The following is a 20978-nucleotide window of genomic DNA, read 5'->3' as shown; positions in this document are numbered from 1 at the left end:
AATACTGGTTTCTTTCTGTGATTTGTAACAGGACCTATGAGCAATTACCGAAGAGAGCGGGTACCACATTTTTGGAACGTGTACATATAGCTTCTCAAAGGAACTAGTTTGAGGGACACGTTATTTTGGATATAAACATCTTAAGAGATTTGGGGATCACATTTCTTCAGACTTACACAGTACTCAGTAAATTACTCACTGATAGGAAGTTTGGAAGTCTCCTGCCATTACATCTATACAATATTTTGTATAAATTATTGAAATCCTTTATGCCGATATGATATTCAAAGTAGTGATATTGAAAAGGAATATTTCTATAGCCAGCTTGGGATGCTTTATTTATGAGCTATTTCTTTACTGGACACTGGAAAAATGTAATTTTTGTTATCTATTAGCATCTGTCAAACACTTCAAGGTTCCCTAGATGAAAAGTTATGATAAAGGCATACCTATAGCCATTATGTTGTCATAAGTTAATTTGTTAAAACTTCGATATGTTTCTGAGAGATTTTGCTAGTTTTCACCTCCTTGAGACTCTAGAGAAGAGTAGTAATTTTGTCCTCAGATGTCTGCCCTTACAGAGTAACACTGATGGCAGTGTTTAATGACAGCAGGAGAAATAACTACCTGCTGCAGAGAAATGCACCTAGAATGGGAATTTGCAATCATCTAACATAGGGGAGGGGGCACTTTCCTGCCTCGAGAGGAGCAGAGCATAGAATCCAGCCCCAGTGGAAACCTGCTCTGCCACGTCTATGATTGAATTCCCTGCGAACGCTCGGTTCTTATTTGGGTTGCTTTCATCTCATGCTTCCTTTTAAAGCTGGCTACTTACCAGAAGGCAAAAAATATGTCATCTTCCTTAGTGGGGGAGCGCTATTGGCATTCTGGCCAAACAGGTCTTTCTGGTGCGTGGGACTCCCGGAATTTTGCAGCATGGTTGGCACCCTTGGCTTCCTGATGCTAAATACCAGTGGCCCCCACAAAGTCACTGTGGCCCTCAGAAATGTCACCACACATTTGCAAATGCTTCTGGTTGTTCATGGACTCCTAGAGCATGGTGAACTTGTTTACTGAAAAGACAGGGAAGCCAGGAAACATATCTCTCTCTCTCTCTCTCTCTCTCTCTCTCTCTCTCTCTCTCTCTCTCTTCCTCTTCCTCTTCCTCTTCCTCTTCCTCTTCCTCTTCCTCTGTCTATATATCTAATCTATCCATCCATCTACCTGTCTCCTTTTTCTTTCTTTTCTTTTTATTTTATTTCATTGTGGTGTGAGGAATGACAGAAATAGGAAAAAGGAATATTTATTAAAGAAAGAAAGATGGAAAACAAATAATCCCAGGGAAGGCCAGGGGGGAGCAGAAGACAAGAGATAGAACATATAGCAGGTGAGGACACTGGAAGAAAGGCTTCTGCCACATTGACTGGAGTCTCTTGTGATTTTCTCTCTGAAGCCAAGAATAAGATTTCCTGTAAGAACGCTCATGTGTAGTTGCATTATAGGGTATAACTGATTGCAGAGGCGCCATAAATAGATTTCACTGAAAATGTAGTTAGAATTGTGTAAGGATTTAGATCCAAACCCTTCAAGGGAAAACAGTCTGTCATAAGGCAAGTTCATCCGACCTCATCTGAGGGAGGGTGCTTTACTGTGCTAGGCCCAAGCCCCTTATTTTAAAATGATGCTCCTTACATGATTGGCCAGGAGCATGGACCCCAAAATACTTTCAGCTCCTGGGTAGCACGTTTTCAATTTTTACAAAATGAAAGTCTCCTTTCGTGCCAATACCACTTTCTAAAAATAGTGTACCTGGCTAGCATTTAAAGTCATACCCTCTAGCTTGCCATGATTGCTAGAAGTCATCTGTTATGTATTTTTAAGATCTGCACTAACACTTGTGGACCATTCATGCCATACTGAAGCTGATTTTCTACTTTATTTTTTCAGTTGTTCATGGTGGACAATGGAGCAGATGACTGGAGAATAGCCATGACTTATGAGCGTATTTTCTTCATCTGCTTGGAAATACTGGTGTGTGCTATTCATCCCATACCTGGGAATTATACGTTCACATGGACGGCCCGGCTTGCCTTCTCCTATGCCCCATCCACAACCACCGCTGATGTGGATATTATTTTATCTATACCAATGTTCTTAAGACTCTATCTGATTGCCAGAGTCATGCTTTTACATAGCAAACTTTTCACTGATGCCTCCTCTAGAAGCATTGGAGCACTTAATAAGATAAACTTCAATACGCGTTTTGTTATGAAGACTTTAATGACTATATGCCCAGGAACTGTACTCTTGGTTTTTAGTATCTCATTATGGATAATTGCCGCATGGACTGTCCGAGCTTGTGAAAGGTAAGTTTGTTTCTTTTCCTGAGAACATAATTTGCCATATGGTGTTCTTGAAAGCGGGAGAAAGAACACATTTTAGATTAGAGGCCCACAGTGACTCACTCTTGAAAATTTTGGATTCTCAGATGGGCTTCTTTTAAATGAGTATGATAAACCTTTTTTAAAGATTTTTGCATACATCAATGCCGTGATGATTATGTGTATTTCTTTTTAATTTGATCAGTTTTCAATAGATGGGTGCCTTTATTATCTATGAAAAATTTTGGAGACTTACAAATTGAATAGGAGACCTCTATCAGAAATGTTTGTTGAATGGATATACTGATTCATTTTGGTGCCTCATTGGTTATAGCATTCACTACTGCTGAGACAGAAATCCGAGCTAAAAATGGTGATGCAAGGTGTCTGAAATTTAGGGAAATCTCAAAGTGGTTTGTTGATTGTAATGCCTATCTATAATAGTGTTCATGTGATTACTAATTAGGAGCTTGTAGATATAATATTCAGTTTTATCAAACTCTCCACAGTTAGTGAAAAGTAGCTGTGTGTATTTGTTTTGTGTCTGAAAAGTTATGGTGTTCTAGAACTAGACACACATTCTCAGAATACAGGAGCTGCTCAGTGAGTCCAAATTAATCAGTTTTGGCATCAGTAATGTTAACCTTGCTATTTTATAAACAGGCAAAAATGGATTTGTTACATAGATGGGAGGAACTCTGTCATGACGGGGGAATCTCATGTGACCTTGGTTAAGAAAAATCAAGTTGAAATTCCAATAGACAGGAATTATTTAAAAACGTATAGCACTCTTAAATATTAGGATGTTGGTCTTTGTTGTAACAAGGTGTGTTTTAATTTAGTTTTTGAAAATACAAGTTTTATATACACACACAGTTTAGTGCAGAAAAATATCTGTATGAGAATTGCTGCAAAACAAACAAACCCATAGCACCCCTCCCTCATTTCTACTTTCCAGAAGTAATCACTTTAAATTCTTTTCATATTTCTAAATGATACTGCTTATATTGCTACATCTAGATTTTTCATCTACATTTTTATGGAAGCTGGGGTTTTAGTTTTCTTTCACTTACATGTACACACCCTTTTATAACTACCCTCCCCCAAAGCAATTTCTATCTTCCCAATAGTTATGTAAACACCAATACCTATATTCGATGTTTATATTATTATGACTATGTGAACTGCGGTTGTAGTTGAACATTGTAGTATATTAGAATCATTTTGCCTTTCCTGCATGTCTTTTTATTTTCTCTGGAATTAATAATTGCCTCATTTTATTTACTAAGTTTTTTTTATTTGCTTAGTTTTCTATCTACATTCCACTAAATCATCTCTAAATTCTCCCACAAAAAGATGTAAATCTTTTTATACTAGACTCATGTATATTGGGCAGCCTATCGATTTAACCTTGACTAAATGATTCTTGGGGCTTTTGGACCTGCTTCTCTTCATGTTGGGGATTTCCTTTGTCTTTTTATGTGGAGAACCCGTTTCCTTGAATCCTGGTTCTCCTTCTTTCTTCATTTATTCCTTTGTTTTGGCAGGATTCATCTTCGTGAAGTTTTTAAGAAACGATAGTGGGTGGAGATGTAGGTTTTAAAAATTTTATGGCAAATATTTATTCTCCTCTGATGTTTAAATAACCAGGCTGGATATAAAATTCTATATTAGAACTCATTTTCCCTCAGAATACTGAAGATTTAATTTTCCTCTGGCACCTAGGGTCCCAGAATCTTATGCTATTCTCACTTTTGATCTCTTCTATCCTGAACTCTTTTAGGATCAATACTCTAAAATTGCACAAGAATGTATCTTGATGTGAATCTATTTTAATCCAGTGTATTGGGAATTTAGTGGGCCTCTTCAATCTTGGGATTAGTGTCCTTCAGTTCTTGGAAATTTCCTTGAATCATTGAATGATTTTTGTGCCTGTATTTTGGTGTGTGGATATTAGTTCTCCTGTATTAGTTCTTTAATTTTCTTACTTTTTTTCTATATTGTTTTTCATCTCTGTTTTTACTCTATAGATGGGAGGTAACCTTAATTTTATCTTTAAACTGTCTGTGGGGATTTTATTTCTTTTTTTCTATGCATTATTTTTAATGGCTCATTTTTTATCTCTGAATGCCTACTTTTTAAAAGTCATATTATGCTTGTCTTTTATAGATGTACTGTTTTATTTCTCTGGCGATGTTAATGATCATTTTTTTCTCTATGTATATTTTTGTTTCCCTAAAGATTCTTTTTTTTTTCTGTTTGTTTTTGGCTTCTAATTTAGAAGCTTATAAGTGTTTAGGTGACTTTGACTGTCTGTCCATACTGACAAGGGAGCTACTAAAGACCTGACTGGATACTTTCTATGCAAATCTAGAACTTGTTCCTGGGGCTTCACCAAAGGGTGATTGGGTGTGGGGTGTGGAGCACTGATTTAGTATCTTTACATATTTTCGGGGGGTGGGGAGGATTCTGAGCAATCTGACTGCTCCTTGGGAAGTCTTTTCAATAATAATAGAAGCTTGAATGACAGCACTCTGAATTGAAGGGGCGAAAAAAGGTCTCAGCAGTTAATATGTGAGCCTGTCTTTGTTTTTCTAGTTGCAGCACAGTAGGCCTGCTCTCCTCAGTGTTTGATGCCCTGTAGTCAGCCCACAGACCTTGTATTTTACCCCCTCCAGACAATAAACTTCCAGACTCCTGCAGGTTGGCAAAAGGCATTACCAGTGGGAAACGAGATGTCTAACTGCTTTTATGTAGTATTTGAACCTGTGCTCACCTTTAAGGCTCTGCCATTGTCTCCACTTACAGAGGTACTGGTGTCTAAAATTCCTGAGTCTTTATGGGGTGGGTGGTGTTGATTCTCAATGGAAATTTGGTTGCTTCTTGATTTTTTCAACACTGCTAGTCTAGAATTCTTCTTTTTCAAGTCAGGTCAGTTATCAGCTGTCAGTTGTCTTTCTAGCTTCTTTACTGTTGTCTTGTCACTCATTCTTGTTGTCCTTATGATGCCAGAGGGCTCACGGGGAGGCCAAGGGAGGCCTCCACTGAGTGGCTGTGTCCAGGTTCTTGTCACCAGACAAGAAAGGATTCAAGAGCACGACAGAGAGATTCAACAAAGCAAGCAGACTTATTAAAGTGGCAGTACACACTGGAGGAGAGGAGTGCGGGCAAACTCAAGTAGTGAGTCACATTGATAGGATCTGGGTGGAGGTTTAGATCAGCTATGGGCAAGGGTAGAGAGAGGGGGTGGTTCATGGTCTCTGACACTGGGGAGGGAGGTGGTTTCCTGGGCAGCTCATCTCAGTCCCTCCTCTCTGGATGGTGGCATGGTGAACTGAGGGCCTAGCGGGTTCAAAACTGGCAAGAAGGTCAGCATAGCTGCCAATTCTGGGCAGAGACCAGTTTTTGTTTGTCTCAACTATTTTTTTTTACCCCAGGAAATTGGAAGGTGTGTGGGGGGTGATATTTGGGGGGGGGGGGGGCGGCAGCGAGGGAATAGGTATCTAGCCACAAGTCCCATCCAAAGTGTTCTAATCTAGAAGGGGAGGGGAGGAATATAACCAGGGCCTCTGTTCCCTCTGATAACTTTCCTGCCTCATTTATGGGTTCTACTTGCTCATTTTATGGGGCCGTAGGGTCAGCATATTTGTTGACTTGGTCTGCTCTTATCAGAAATTCTGAAGTGTCTAGTTTTTGATATTATGTATCTGAACCTTTTTTTTTTTTTAGCACTTCTCAGGATTAAAGTTTTCCTTTCAAAGAAAGGTAGGCTCCTTATGGCAATGCTTTGTTTCCTAGCAATCACAGTATTTAGAGCTTTATATTTTCTCCAGCAGATGTACCTATGAAGTTTGAAGAATAAATATCAAAAACCTTAGTTGACATACCCATTTAGTTTATGGAGATTATGCATAACAATGTAACAATGGGAAGAAAAGCGGTTTAATAATGTGAATATCTAAATGGGTGGGCCTTGTACATCTGCTTCCCACGGGCCAATTAAATAAAATAGCCTCAGCAGTGTGCAAATGCTTCCCATTTTCTTTTCAAAAACAGTTCATCTTAGCTGTTATCATAACCCATTGTCACCATATACAATGGTGACAATGTATGTCAGCAAGCCTAAGGCAAGTTGTACCAAACCTTCTTAGAAGCTTGTTTTTTAATGTGCTCAAATTGTTAGGTGAGGGATCATTCCTGTTTCTGTCTAGAAGGCACTAGAAAGTGGAAATCGCCTATTTCCTATCAAGAATGAGAGTGTTGCCAGCAGGTACATAAAAGGGAACCAGTCTGTGAAGGTGGGGAAGGGAGAAACACCAGACTTTGGACTGGCACACTGGGGTTGAGTCCTAATGGTACCATGTAAGGCTGAGTATCCGCAGACCAAGCAGCTAAATCTTCTTTGCCTTTGTTTCTTCATTGAAAACTAAGTGGATTGATAAGCTTTCAGCTTCCCAATGTAACATTTTGTAATTTCTTGTACAAATGTGTAAAAGAAAAGAAAATCATTAACCAGCCTTGTGATGGTAGATTTTCCACATTTTGTTTTTCCTTAAACTTCCCATTTTGGTACATATAATCTCCATATTGTGGCTTGTAAGAGACAAAGGTATAAAAAATTGCTTTGTTTTTCATAAAGTTGATTTTTAATATGATGTCTTCTGCATTTTATACTTTCTTAGATGTTAAGTTTCATTGGATCTGTAAAGATAGCATGTTCAACCCAAAGAGGGTTTTGATGGTTCTATAAAGATAGCGTGCTATCTTTACAACTGGAGAAGGTCAGTAGCTGTTTTGCAAGGAGCAGTTACACCAAGTGTTACACAAAGAAAGCGTTTTGTTGTATCTCTTTCTTTTTTACTATAAAAGTTCTCTGAGCATTTAATATGTGAATGTGTATTGGGAATATCCATGAGGAAAAAAGCACTTTTTTAAAAAAAATATATTTTATTGATTTTTTACAGAGAGGAAGGGAGAGAGATAGAGAGTTAGAAACATCGATGAGAGAGAAACATCGATCAGCTGCCTCCTGCACACCTCCCACTGGGGATATGCCCGCAACCCAGGTACATGCCCTTGACCGGAATCGAACCTGGGACCTTTCAGTCCGCAGGCCGACGCTCTATCCACTGAGCCAAACCGGTTTCGGCAAAAGCACTTTTATTTGGCACATCTTCTGGGAAACCCAGTTGGCATACGTCAGTACTGAAGTTTCAGAAATAGAAAAGAATGGTAGCTTTCCATGCAGTTTGGGAATTTAGATTAAAAAAAGTTCTTTGTTTAATATATTCTAGAGGCCTGGTGCACAAAAATTTGTGCACTCACTCAGGGGGGTCCCTCAGCCCGGCCTATGCCCTCTTGCAGTCTGGGACCCCTTGGAAGATGTCCACCTGCTGGCTTAGGCCCGCTCCCTGGGGTATCGGGCCCAAGCTGGCAGTCAGACATCCCTCTGGCAGCCAGGCAGCCCACGGGGGATGTCCACTTACCAGCAGAGAGCAGACCTAAGCTGCAGTCAGACATCCTTAGCATTGCTGAGGAGGCAGGAGAGGCTCCGCCACCATCGCTGTGCTGGCAGCCATCAGCCTGGCTTGTGGCTGAGCAGAGATCCCCCTGTGGGAGTGCACAGACCACCATGGGACAGCTCCTGCATTGCGTGTCTGCCCCCGGTGGTCAGTGTGTGTCATAGTGACCAGTGATTCCCAGTCGTTCTGCTGTTAGGGTCAATTTTCATATTACCCTTTTATTATATAGGATAGAGGCCTAGTGCACGGGTGGGGGCCGGCTGGTTTGCCCTGAAGGGTGTCCCGGATCAGGGTGGGGGTCCCGCTTGGGTGCCTGGCCAGCCTGGGTGAGGGGCTGATGGCTGTTTGCAGGCTGGCCAAGCCCCCTGGCAATGGAAGCTCCAAACCTCTCCTTTTTTCTTTTTTCTTTTATTCTGTGATTTATTTACCTTCTCAGAGCCAGCCAGGTATCTGGGTTTATTTATCTTCTATAATTGAAACTTTGTTGACTTGAGTGAAGCTCAGAGACAGCCACAGCAGGCAAGAAGCTTGGCTTCCTCCATCACTGGAGCAACCAAGCCTCCTGCTTGCTCCAGCTCCGTGGCTGCTGGTCGCCATCTTGGTTGGGTTAATTTGCATATAGTTGCTCTGACTGGCGTGGCTTAAGGTGTAGCGAAGGAATGGTCAATTTGCATGTTTGTCTTTTATTAGTGTAGATTGTTCCTCCAAGTTCCATAATGTGGAAGAGAGGGCAAGTTTGGAATGGAGAAGAAAAAGGGAGAAAGAAAAGGGATCTGGGAACTATGTGGCAGTTACCAAGCACAAAAGCAGATGCTGTAATCATCTCTAATAAACTGGAGATGCTCAGAACCATTTCTCTTACTGAAAAAAGATTCATTTCGTTAGGACATTAGCAGCTACATTACACAAACTTACTGTTTTTATTTATCTCATTGTTATATCTCTAGGAGCATTTCAGTATGCATTAAGGAGATGCATTAGTTAAGAGAAAAGTTTTTCTAAAAATGACAAGAATGGTTTGCTTTTTTCAAAGTGGAAAAATTGGAGAAACAAGCAAATGGAACTTGTTTTTAATAGACTCTGATCATCTAAGCTGTGTTTTAGATGTATTAGAATAATATTTTATCACTAAAAACTGACAGATGAGAATTAATGGTATTTATTTTTTAAATTAGCAAACAGCCAGGCGCTTCAATTCTGTTTAGCATCTATTATACAGTTTATTAAAAGTTTGTTTCATTTCTTCCGTTAATCAAGTTAGGCTTTTCTCTGTTTTTTAAACTCTCTCACAAATAATTTCCTGCATTGCACTTTTTAAAAATTATTTTTTAAATCATTTTTAACATATTTTATTGATTTTTTACAGAGAGGAAGAGAGAGGGATAGAGAGTTAGAAACATCAATGAGAGAGAAACATCGATCAGCTGCTTCCTGAACACCCCCCACTGGGAATGTGCCCGCAACTAAGGTACATGCCCTTGACCAGAATCGAACCTGGGACCTTTCAGTCCACAGGCCCACGCTCTACCCACTGAGCCAAACCAGTTAGGGCCTGCATTGCACTTTTTAATATTGCCTGGAAGGAAGATGATTTCTGAAATGCACTTGATACTTACTTTTTTATAACATAGAATATTGTGAAGTATAACAGTCAAATCATGGCCCAAAATAAAACCTTATACAACATATATCTCATATAAAATAGCTGCTTTTTTAAAAAAATCTTTATTGTTGAAAGTATTACATATGTCCCCCTTTCCCCCATTGACCCTTTCTAGCCTGCCCCCAATCCCTGCCCCAGGCCATCACCACACTATTGTCTGTGTCCATCGGTTACATGTATATGCACATAAGTTCTTTGGTTGATCTCTTCCAACCCACCCACCCCCACCTTCCCTCTGAGATTAGACAGTCTGTTCCATGCTTCTGTGTCTCTGGATCTATTTTGTTAATCACTTTATTTTGTTCATTAGATTCCACATATGAGTGAAATCATGTGATAGTTGTCTTTCTCTGACTGACTTATTTCGCTTAGCATAATATTCTTCAGGTCTCTCCATGCTGTCTCAAAGGGTTAGAGATCCTTCTTTTTTACGGCTGCATAGTATTCCATGGTGTAACTGTACCACATCTTTTTATCCACTGAACTACTAATGGGCACTTGGGCTCTTTCCAGATCTTAACAGTTGTAAATTGCACTGCTATGAACATAGGGTTGCACACATTCTTTCTTATTGGTGTTTAAGGTTTCTTAGGATATATTCCTGGAAGTGTGATCACTGAGTCAAATGGCAGCTCCATATTAATTTTTTTAGGAAAATTCATATTCTTTTCCATAATGACTGCACCAGTCTGCATTCCCACCAGTGGTGTACTAAGGTTCCCTTTTCTCCACATCCTGACAAGCACCTGTCCTTTGTTGATTTGTTGATGATAGCCATTCTGGCAGGTGTGAGGTGATACCTCATTGTTGTTTTAATTTGCATCTCTGTAATGATTAGTGACTCTGAGCATTTCTTCATATGTATCTTGGCCATCTGTATGTGCACTCTGGAGAAGTATCTATTTAGGTCCTTTGCCCATAAAATAGCTACTTTTAACACAAGGATTGGTTATGTCTTCTGACACCAATACTCTGTTACGCAGAAGTTGGTAAGGAAAGCCCTTGAAGCATGAGAATATCTTATTTTATAACTACACAGGTTTCCATCCTGGTAGCACCGATTTGTAGAGGCTCTGTGATTTGGGATTCCACTCTGTGAGTAAGGGCCTTGAATGTCACCTCAGTTTTCTACATACTAAGATAAAATGAATACCCTTACTCCTGAGAACCAATAACCAAAATATGGAATGGTAGTTGTTTACAGCTAGGAAATTAATTCAGCATTGTTGTGGTCACCTTTTTGTGGCATAAATCAGTTACTCTAAGATCATACCCAATGACTTCCTCTACATCGAGCAGGACTTTATGTAAAACTGAACTGTAAGTTTCAATATGTAATAAACTGTTTAGAATGCTTAAATGATCTGGGTTCTAATTTTCAAGTTTCTCATTTCAAAAGTTTGAGTGTGTTTTTGTTTTTTATATGATAGAAAACATTTTTTGCAAGGAGGGGGAGATAGGTGGGATCTGAAATTCTCATTTGTCCTATTTGCTTTTTATTATTTATATTGGATAAAATGTAGGAGAATATGAAATCAGGAACTACATTTTCAGACACCAGCTTGTTTTCTTGATTTACCATCCATGGTTTTATTTTATATTTTTAGGAGGCTCAGAGGCCTGCAAATTCTCAAGCCCTGCCCATCGGAGCTGCTTTATTTCTTTTTGATTTACTTTCATTTGAAACACGTGACTTGTGATTGAGTTTCTTCAGTAGTCGTAGAAGCAGTCATAAAACATGCATTGCAGGGCCAGGGAAACATCCTGCTGGCACCTTCTCTTCATATAGTGTACTGAATCATCTGATTCTTTCTCACCACTTCAGGTTTCAGCTGTTGCTAAGTAAACTCTAAGCATTTCATCAATGGATTTGTAACTGGTGGTTGATGGTAATGTAATACTTTGTAAACTAAATACTTCCAGGGTCTGATTCATACATTCAGACATAGCATTTTCGGGCTCATAAGTGAGTCACAACTTTAAAATGGGCTCTTTTAAGGTATAAAAATCGGCAGTTTGAAAGCATTCAGGATGCATCTGTGACTTGCGAAGTGTTTTCCAAGTAAATTGGCCATGAAGTCTTACAGAAAGAAAAGCCAATTCTCTCTCAAGCTCAATTTTCTCTTCATTCCTACATACATATGATTTGTTTTTTTGTCTGCCTCCTGAGAGAACAGTGAGGATTAATAGTTGTTGGCAAGATGCTTGGAAATCCTGGTTTGAAGAGTGCAGTTTGAGAATATCAGCAGTGATTATATGCAAGCAGAAAAGACAGCTCAGAAATTCAACCTCACTGATCTCAGAGTACATTAGTCCTCCCCATCCTGACACCCAGGCTGATGTTTACACTTTATGGAATATGGGTCTGGAGCACCTTTGGGATTCAGAAAATCCCTTTGATTATCAATATAGTACTTTAAACAGGGTGCATGTATGCAATCATGTGTGCACCATTCTCATGCAATTCAGAACCTTGGTTCCAGATAAAAACAAAGAACATGTCAATGCCCTAACGTTTTGTCTTTAAGAAAATTAGTATATTTCTTAGACATATGTGGGGCTTGGTTGGAGAAAACTCAAGCTTTTCCTACCTGCCTGCAGGATTTTCTATTTGTTTAAAGTTTATATCCTTTTTTTTTTTAAGGTTACCTTATTGCAAAAGATCATTAAAATAACAAAAAAAAATAAGATAAGAAAAGTAGCTTATGTGCAGTAAAGTACACACATTTGGAATTGCATACCGCTTGGACAAGTCTTCCTTGTATTATAATGTTAAATTTTCATACCCTTAGTACACATTAAAGGGCTCCTTTAATGCCGTGGGAATTCATTAGGGAATAAGGTGGGTTTTAGAGTTGTATCCCAGAGCTGGGGTATGGAGCACCTGCTGTTTATGAGGCAGACTGCTTGACTTGACTCCCCTGGGAAGGACTGGATGAGCCATTTTTCCGCCGCTAGCTGGGCTGGTAGAGCAGCATCTGGCCTATTGATGCTCTTTGAGGCCCCGAGGAGGGCAGTGTCAGTCCTTGAACTCTCCAACTCTGCCAGTTCCAGCCTTGAGTGTCCCCGATTCAAAGCCCATGGATTAATAAATAATCTGATCACTGCCAAATTCCTAGGGATGTTGGGAAAGGTCCAATCATCAGATATTTACACCTAGCATGGTGGCAAAGTCAAAGCCATTTTGAGAACATGGTCATTTTTCAATAATTTATTGATGAATAAATAAAGGATTAAAAAAACTTCATGTGCAGTTTCACCGTAATTTTTGATTTAAGTGTAAAAAGAAAAGAGGATTCTTGTCATTCTTGTGGGGTTTTGAAACAACTTTATTGAGGCATAAGTTATGTACATATATTGTGAATATACAATTCAATAGTTTTCAGTGAATGTCTATAACTTTGCAACCATCACCTCTATTGAGTTTTAATCAGTTCTGTCACCCCCAAAATATCCCTGTTCCCATTTGTGCTAAGTCCCTGTTCCTTTTAGTTGCAGGCAACCACTAATATACTATCTGTCTCCATAGATTTGCTTTTCTGGGCCTTTCATAGAAATGGAATTAGGTAATATATAGCTTTGCATCTGGTTTCTTTTGCACAGCTCAAATTTCTGGTGTACTAGTACATCCTTGTTGTAGTATGCATCATAGTTTGTTCCTCTTTATTTGATGATGAATGGTGTTCCGTTGTAAGGATATGACACATTTTAGTCATCCAGTCACCAGTTGATATACACTTAAAAGGTTTCCTGTTTGGGGCTGTTTTGAATAGAATTGCTGTGAACTTTTGCACAGAAGTCTCTGTATGAATATATGTTTTTGTTTTTAGTAGACATATAGGAGTGGCTGCACCATTTTACATTCCCATCAGATATCAGCAATATATAAGGGTTCCAGTTTTATCACAACCTTGAAAACATTGTCATATATGTATATGGATATATCACATTGTCAGGCATATACATATATATAAACATATACATATACATACAGTTATTTATATAATCTAATAATCACCCTAGTGAGTGTAAAGTAGTATCTTATTATGGTTGTAATTTTCTATTCTCTAATGACTGATGATGGTAAGCACTTTTAATATGATCATTAGCCATTTGTATATCTTCTTAGGCAAAATATCTATTTAAATTCTTTGCCCATTTTTAAACTGGGTCATTTGTCTTATTAAATCGTAAGTGTTCTTTATCTATTCTTGTTGCCCATCCTTTATCAGATATATGATATGCAAATATTTTTTGTGGCTTGACTTTTCATTTTCATTCTCGTGTTTTTATACGTGTGGAAGCTACATATACTTGCCTTTCTCTAAATCAGTTTGCCTCACCTCCCAAAGCCACACAGGAAAAAAAGCCAGCTACTTATACCCAGGGAATGTAAACTTTTTGAAGAGACTTGATTTTCTTAAGTTTTCTGCTTTCCATGCTTCTCTTTGCTGGCCATTTCCTACCCTGATGTCTAGCTTTTCTAGTAACCCCTATTTTTTAGTAATAGTAAAGAGAGGAAGGAGCAAGGGAGAAATATCTTTACAGTTTCTTGCATTGCTTTTATAATTGCAGTATCTATGAAGAATGAAGTGCAGAAAGCATGCGATTTTTACACTGAGGGTGAAAGAAGTTCCTGACTTGCATCCAGTGGGGATATTTAAAATTCTTGTGTGTGTTTTTTTGTTTGTTTTTTATTTTTCCCAGTTGAGGCAATACTTTGTTTTCATAGATCCACAGCTTTCTTCATGGCCAAGAGCAAATATTTGTAACTTGTCCGACCCTACTTTAGGTATGTAGATAAAGATTGTTAAAAAACAAGCTGCCACCTCCCTTTTGTGTGGCCTGGCCAGATACTATGATGGTCCACACCCATGACTTCGGAAGAGTATTAATCAGGCCATGGGCTTCCTGACCAGATGACCACTGTTAGACTCTTCTTCATGGTGCGCTTCATATTGCAGGGACAGGATATCATAGTACAACACACAAGGATGTGGCAATTGATATTTGCCATTCGGTATCCCACAGTGGCTAAGGGGCAAAAGAATTTGAGTGACTACTGCCTAATATCACTGCTTTCAGGTCTCCTCTCATAGATTTAGTATTCTCAAAGCTTTCTGTGTTACATAATATATACTATATTCATTTATGGAGTTGTATTTAATATTCTAACAAAAGAAGATACAATTATAAAATACATTTTTGCAGACTCTGTGGTATCTAATGTTGCGGCTATAGAACCTCTTATGAAATTTCATATAAGATTCCTGGTCTGTAAATATGAAAGCCACAAAGTAAGGTACAATGTATTCAGATCGAGGGGCTTGGCAGGAAATCTCCTGCCAGTGATCATAGTGAAAAGTTAAATTTAGTAGCTTTCTTGATTTAAAGAAATGGTTCCTAATATTTCATGTGAATCAGCATATTAATGACCATAAGTTCTCTGTTTTTGGACAAAAGTATGGCTTTGCTATGTGTCTATGGAGAATCTCCACTTATTATTACTTTGGAGGCAGTTGTATTACAAAATGAAGCATCCAGTACAGAAAGATCACTTTGGTCAGAAATTTAACTTTGTTTAGTGGTGGCCAGCCCTTAGAATTTCTTACTTTCTATATGTCTGGAAAGAGATGATTATATATTTAGCTGTACTAGTTACTAAGGTAGTCTGCCTACTGTGCTTTCTGCTGGTTAGTAAAGTGTTTTGCCTTGTTTTGATTTGTTTTAAATAGGTTCTAAGAAGCTCCGGGGTGTCAGTTTGAAGTGAGAGGCCACTCTGTCAGGTTCTGTATTCCAGTTTAAAGATACTCCATTTGCTATATCCTGATAGCTTTTATTCCTCTTCTCATCCACCATTCACCTCCTTTATCATCTGGATTCTGTTCTTTCGGCCTTACTAAGGTCATGGGCATTTATCATGATGGAGTGTGTGTTTCGGCTAGGTGCGTGATGATGGAGGGTTGGATGGTAAATGAAATTAAGATGCCAGCAGGTTTGATGTGGCCTTGAAGAAGAACCTGGAAGACTATTGTAGTTATTAATCACAGGCATCGTGAGCTCAAAGCTTATGTCTGATCTGGGTTAGGGGATGCGTTCTCCAGTTTTAAGGTATTCTCTGAGTGCCTCTGGTACTCTACACGCTGTGCAAATGGAGGTACAAAAGCCCCACCTGAACCAACTTCTCAAGGTTAAAGACAATATCTGTACAGCTCGATCCCCACAGCCCAGAGCCCTTTAATATCTGGGTCAGATAAGACCTTACAAGTCATCCAATTCTATCAGGTCAAGACTAACACCAACCACCAGCGCTCCACACGGACCTGTGGGGCGAATGTTTCTGCACAGATAGGCACCATCAGTCAGAACAACAGAAGGCTAATTAGCAGCACTTCGTGAATTACTTCAGATGTTAAAGTGCAACCCAATAAGAGTCATTATAAGGAACACCACTAATGCAATAATGTATGAGACCTGTGGAAAAAACTCTGAAGTCTTTATTTCTAGGAACTGGTTCATTTGCAAGTAATTAGAGTTTTATTATTTAGTAAGTTAACAAAGGTTAATGGGGAGCTCTGTGTTCATTTAAAATTTCTTTGAAGCAGGAGTGAAAATAGCCCTGGCTGAATTTTTGAAGACTGCAGGCACACTGGTCTAGGAAACCTGAAACCTTCATTATGCCCCACAGGCTCAGCCTCACAGGAACATGACAGGCAACGCAGCCCTGCGTGACACCCTCTCAGCGTCCCTCTGCAAGGCCTTTCATTTACTCTGCTGGAGCACACAGACTTCTGACAGACTTGCTCGGTCTTTTATCTTGGATCTTACTTTGTGGGCTCTCAGTTTCTGTGTGGCTACAGTCACTGACTGGGATGAGCAGAGGGAGGGCAGAGGGAACCCCACCCTGCAGCGACTTTTGTGACAGCCCTCCACAGAGCAGAGAAACATGCAGACAGATGGGAGTGCCCCTAAGGCAGCATTCCATCTTTCTTTCACAAAATTTCTCTCATGTTCTAAGTTCATTGCTCCTGTCCCTCTTGCCATCAACTTAGGTCCTGTGGTGTATTTAATGTCACGGGTACTTCCTGAAAGCCTCGTTAATGGTAAATACATGTAATAAGCAACCTAGCCTTGCTCCTGTTAGAAATGCACACAGCAAGGGCTGCTCCCGTGCTCTGCAGGACTTCTGAGAATCCTAGCCACAGGAGAAAAGGAAAAAAGCATCAGGAGTTTTAAACCAGGAGGTTTAACTTTCTCATGCAATCATATGCTTAACCACAGTTTTGAAGGGGTCCAAGTAGGTTCTTTGAAATATAACATGACTTTTGTTTGTGGTCTTTTCTTTTATCTGGTTTAGTCTTTGTCTTAATCTGTGCATCTTATTGATCATTTTTTAGGGACAAATATCAGGGAGAACTGAGGGAATAAAAATATTCTTTCCAGTGTACTGAGCTCTCTGTAGCAGGGGTTCTCAAACTATGGCCTATGAGCCAAATTTGGCCCACTGTTTGTTTTTGGACAGCCCATGACCTATGAATAGTTTTTACCTTTTTAAATCATTGTGACAGAGACCATATGTGGCCTACAAAGCCTATAATATTTGTAATCTATCATTTTATGGAACAAGTTAACTGACTTGAAAGTAGCATCATTTTTGTCAAGTTTGTTTCAAGTACAATGTGATATAAAAGATTTTTCTAATTTTATTTTGAGTTTCAGATAATGAATTGATATTTATCATAGCTTGAATAAGGCATTTTATTAATTTTTTTAAATGATCATTATCATATATTTAGGACTAAATATAAACTTTTTGTGATGAAGGATCAATCATTGACACTGGCTTATGGGATAGGTCCAGGTGTCATAAGGATGTTAATCAGTGATCTAAGCTATGCTGACTAATACTAGCTAAATGCTGGTATAATTTATTTTGGCTACAAAATAAAAGAAAAGCTACATCCTTTGTCCACCTAAATATAAAGCAGTGATATATGAAAAAAGTGCTCTGATCTATTGAGGGATCTAGTCTTTGGGGTTTTGACCTCATTGACCTTGAGTAACATCAGTGGAAACACTGAATCGTTAAGATTAGCCAAAGAACATATATGCATATATGCAAAGCCCATGGATACAGACAACAGTGTGGTCATGGCTGAGGGGCTGGGGAAGAACTGGGTAGAGGGGGCAAAGTAGGGGGGCAAATGGAGGACATCTGTAATAGTGTCAACAATAAACATTGAAAAAAGAAATGTATCCACTGAGCCAAACCAGCTAGGGATATATATATATATATATATATATATTTGTTGATTTTAGAGAAGAAGGAAGAGCAAGAGAGAGATAGAAACATTGATTGGCTGCCTCCTGCATGCCCCACCCTAGGGATCAAGCCCACAACCTGGGCATGTGCCTTGACCAGGAATCGAACTATGACCTCCTGGTTCATAGGTGGATGCTCAACCACTGAGCAATATGGTGCAATATGCACATTTTGTAACATAGAAACCCACACCTGAAACCTATATGTTCATGTTGACCAATGTCACCCTAATCAATTTAATAAATGGGGGAAAAATATTAAGAAAAACAAAATCTAATATGGACGTTGTGGAGGGGCAGATCTTAGGATGGATTTAGAGCTAAAGCCTTCCAAACATAAGCATTTAACATTGCCAGAATGATTTCACTTCGACTAGGAGGATAATCTAAAGTATTCTTTGCCATATTGTTCTCCACAATATGTAGCTAAGCTATGGCTACAACAGTGGCTTCATGATGCTTATTGTTGGTACTTCTAAGGGTAAAACAATCTTTATTGTGGTTATGTTAATGGAGTGTCAGCATAAAATACCATGATTGTTTTAGTCCTATGGTCTCTGCTTCCAAACACAGAACTGTTTCTAGCAAGTCAGCTTATGTAACTTTATATGGGACAAATTGACCAGCAAAAGATTAAAATAATTCCTGTTTGATTTTCTAGTATGAATCTCTAGTAAGTCCTTTGTGAGGTTTTTTGGCTATTTCTCTTAAGCATTACTGCCTTTTCTATAAACACAATGTTCCTCAGAAAAGTATAAAGGGAGAAGCTATAATTTGGCTAATATACCAGATATCTGAGACAATATCATGGGTGTTGATAACATTATTTATTTTTCTTTAGGAAAGCATTCAGAGAACGTGTTTTGTAGGAGATTCAGAGCTTTAATGGCATTTTTGCTTGATAGGAATTTCATATTGTTGTCGCATCACAGCTTCTTCTATCTTCACTTCCTCCTCCCATCTGACCCTTCAGACTGACTGTAGATCTATCTCATTTTGGCTAGGCCTGTTCTCACCCCAAAGAATTATCATTTCATGGCAGTTGTCATGCTCAGTAAAAATAAGGTATCCCTTCCTTCCCCAATGTTTTGGATGGACACATTTTTCATACGTAAGACAGATAGGTGGGATGTGAAATTGCAATTTGCTTCTTTCTCAAAATGAGTTTATTTTTTGAATGCTGCAGATTTTTATACCTTTCCAACCCAGCCTTAAGTTGTCTTAACCACTTTCCAATTGATTTTACACATAGCCTTGGATGTTCTTGTTTAAGCATATATTACATTTGCTTTATATAGATTGTCTTTGTTGGAAAAGAAGAAATCCTGGGTTAATGGTTACTAGTGAACCAACATAAAGGGTGTCCCAAAATTCACGCAAGAAGTAATTTTGATAGAAAACACAGGTTTATAATTAAAAATTGTACATTTTTATTGATTCATAAAGCTTACAGTATAGGGTTATGTATGGAATAGCATATCGGGTAAATGGCCTCCGCGGCTTTGCTGGCACATACGCACTCTTTTGTTATTGCCTGAGCAGCCGCATTTTCGAAGAAGAATGGTCCGATGATGCCTCCAGCCCCAAATCTGCACCAAACAGTGACACGTTGTGGATGCATTTGTTTCTCAACAATCACTCGTGGATTTTCTGAACCCCAAATGTGACAATTTTGTGGATTAACCAAGCCATCAAGATGAAAATGAAAATGAGCCTCATTGAAATTCAGCCACATTTATGCAAAACGGTCATGGAAAATTTCAACAAAAGAGTACGTATGTGTCAGCAAAGCCATGGAGGCCATTTACCCGATATGCTATTCCATACATAACCCTACACTGTATACTTTATTAATCAATAAAAAATTTACAATTTTAAATTATAAACCTGTGTTTTCTATCAAAATTACTTCTTGCGTGAATTTTGGGACACCCTTTATTTAGCTGAAATTGTAAAAAAAGAAATGAAAAATAAAAGCCAACATGTGGGTTAAACTTTGTTATGGTGGCTTAAATTTTAAAAGGATGTATCTGTAATTTTCTTGCTTTTATTTAAATTGAAAGTAATCTTGGCATGTTTTGAAAGGAAGCACCATGTTTGAACCATCCTTGTTTCCCAGTTTTTCATGATCAGTATTTAGTCACTGATATTCTACTAAAACCATTCTGCTAATTTGTCTTTTCTTAAATCACCATTAGGCACAAAGAAAAAAAAAAGAGAACTTGTGCTGCTCTAAGTGGCATCTCTGCATTAAGGAGATTATTTATATGTGTCTTAGTGTTCTATTAAACCAGAAAAAGGCTGTATGTGCAAGTCTCTTAAGGACTAGGAATGGCTGGACAGTATATATAATTAGAGTGGTATATATAATATTATTATATTATAAACAATTTGAATGCCATTGTTTCAGTACCCTTTGGATCAAGGGGGAATCCTTTTTGTCATCATGGACACTGTGGTGATGAGGCCAACCCAGTAAGTCTGGTTGCATTGTCCCCTCGAGTTTGCTTTGGGCACAGCTATAAGCTAGTCTCTCTGAGCAAACATGCGCCTCATAGAACAGGCCATCGTCAGAGACTTATAGATAACTGACAGACACAAATCTGACTGGAATTGCTCAGAAAGGAAGTTCTGCTAAGGTCAGTTGGCATTTCACCTGGCAAATGATTAGGACTTTTATAGTTGATAGAGTCCATAGTTTTATGAGCCTTGGGGCTTGTTCCTATTGATTAGCCAGATTCTGTGGCAAATAAAGTTAAAACAGGGAAATACGCTGGACCCCAGGACCCAGCACATGAGCTGGCGCAAAGCCGGTGTTCAGTAAGTTCATTAATTGCCAGTTGAGCGTCACCTGAAGCAAAGCAACAAGGCACACATCCCAATCTACAAGAAGTACTATGTCGGTGATTCACAGCTCAGCTCCTGCAGGCCAGGGTGGTGGCTTTGACTCTTCATGTACTGCTAAATAAGCCCTGGAACAAAGCCAGCAATAAATAGATGTTGCATAAGAGAATTGGTGGTTAATTCTGGATGTTTTGCTAATTTTTAAGGTCTTGTCCTTAAGTCCTCAGACCTAATTAAATTGGAACA

General features: G+C 38.8%; 1 protein-coding gene across 4 annotated transcripts in view; it reads left to right on the top strand.

Moving 5' to 3' along the window:
- KCNN2 (potassium calcium-activated channel subfamily N member 2) overlaps positions 1-20978 on the top strand; it is a 364306-nt gene that overhangs the window by 259155 nt on the left and 84173 nt on the right. For 2 of the 4 annotated variants that reach the window (XM_059693865.1, XM_059693867.1), the window contains one exon: positions 1948-2366. The exons of the other annotated variants lie outside the window; for them this stretch is intronic. In XM_059693865.1, the coding sequence (XP_059549848.1) occupies positions 1948-2366 (419 nt within the window). The remainder of the gene's footprint in view (positions 1-1947; positions 2367-20978) is intronic. 4 annotated transcript variants of the gene reach the window in all.

This window comes from Myotis daubentonii, chromosome 4, assembly GCF_963259705.1.
Source record: "Myotis daubentonii chromosome 4, mMyoDau2.1, whole genome shotgun sequence".
Taxonomy (NCBI): Eukaryota; Metazoa; Chordata; class Mammalia; order Chiroptera; family Vespertilionidae; genus Myotis; species Myotis daubentonii.
The sequence above is the reverse complement of the archived record's forward strand: the minus strand, read 5'-3'. Positions and strand labels throughout refer to the sequence as shown.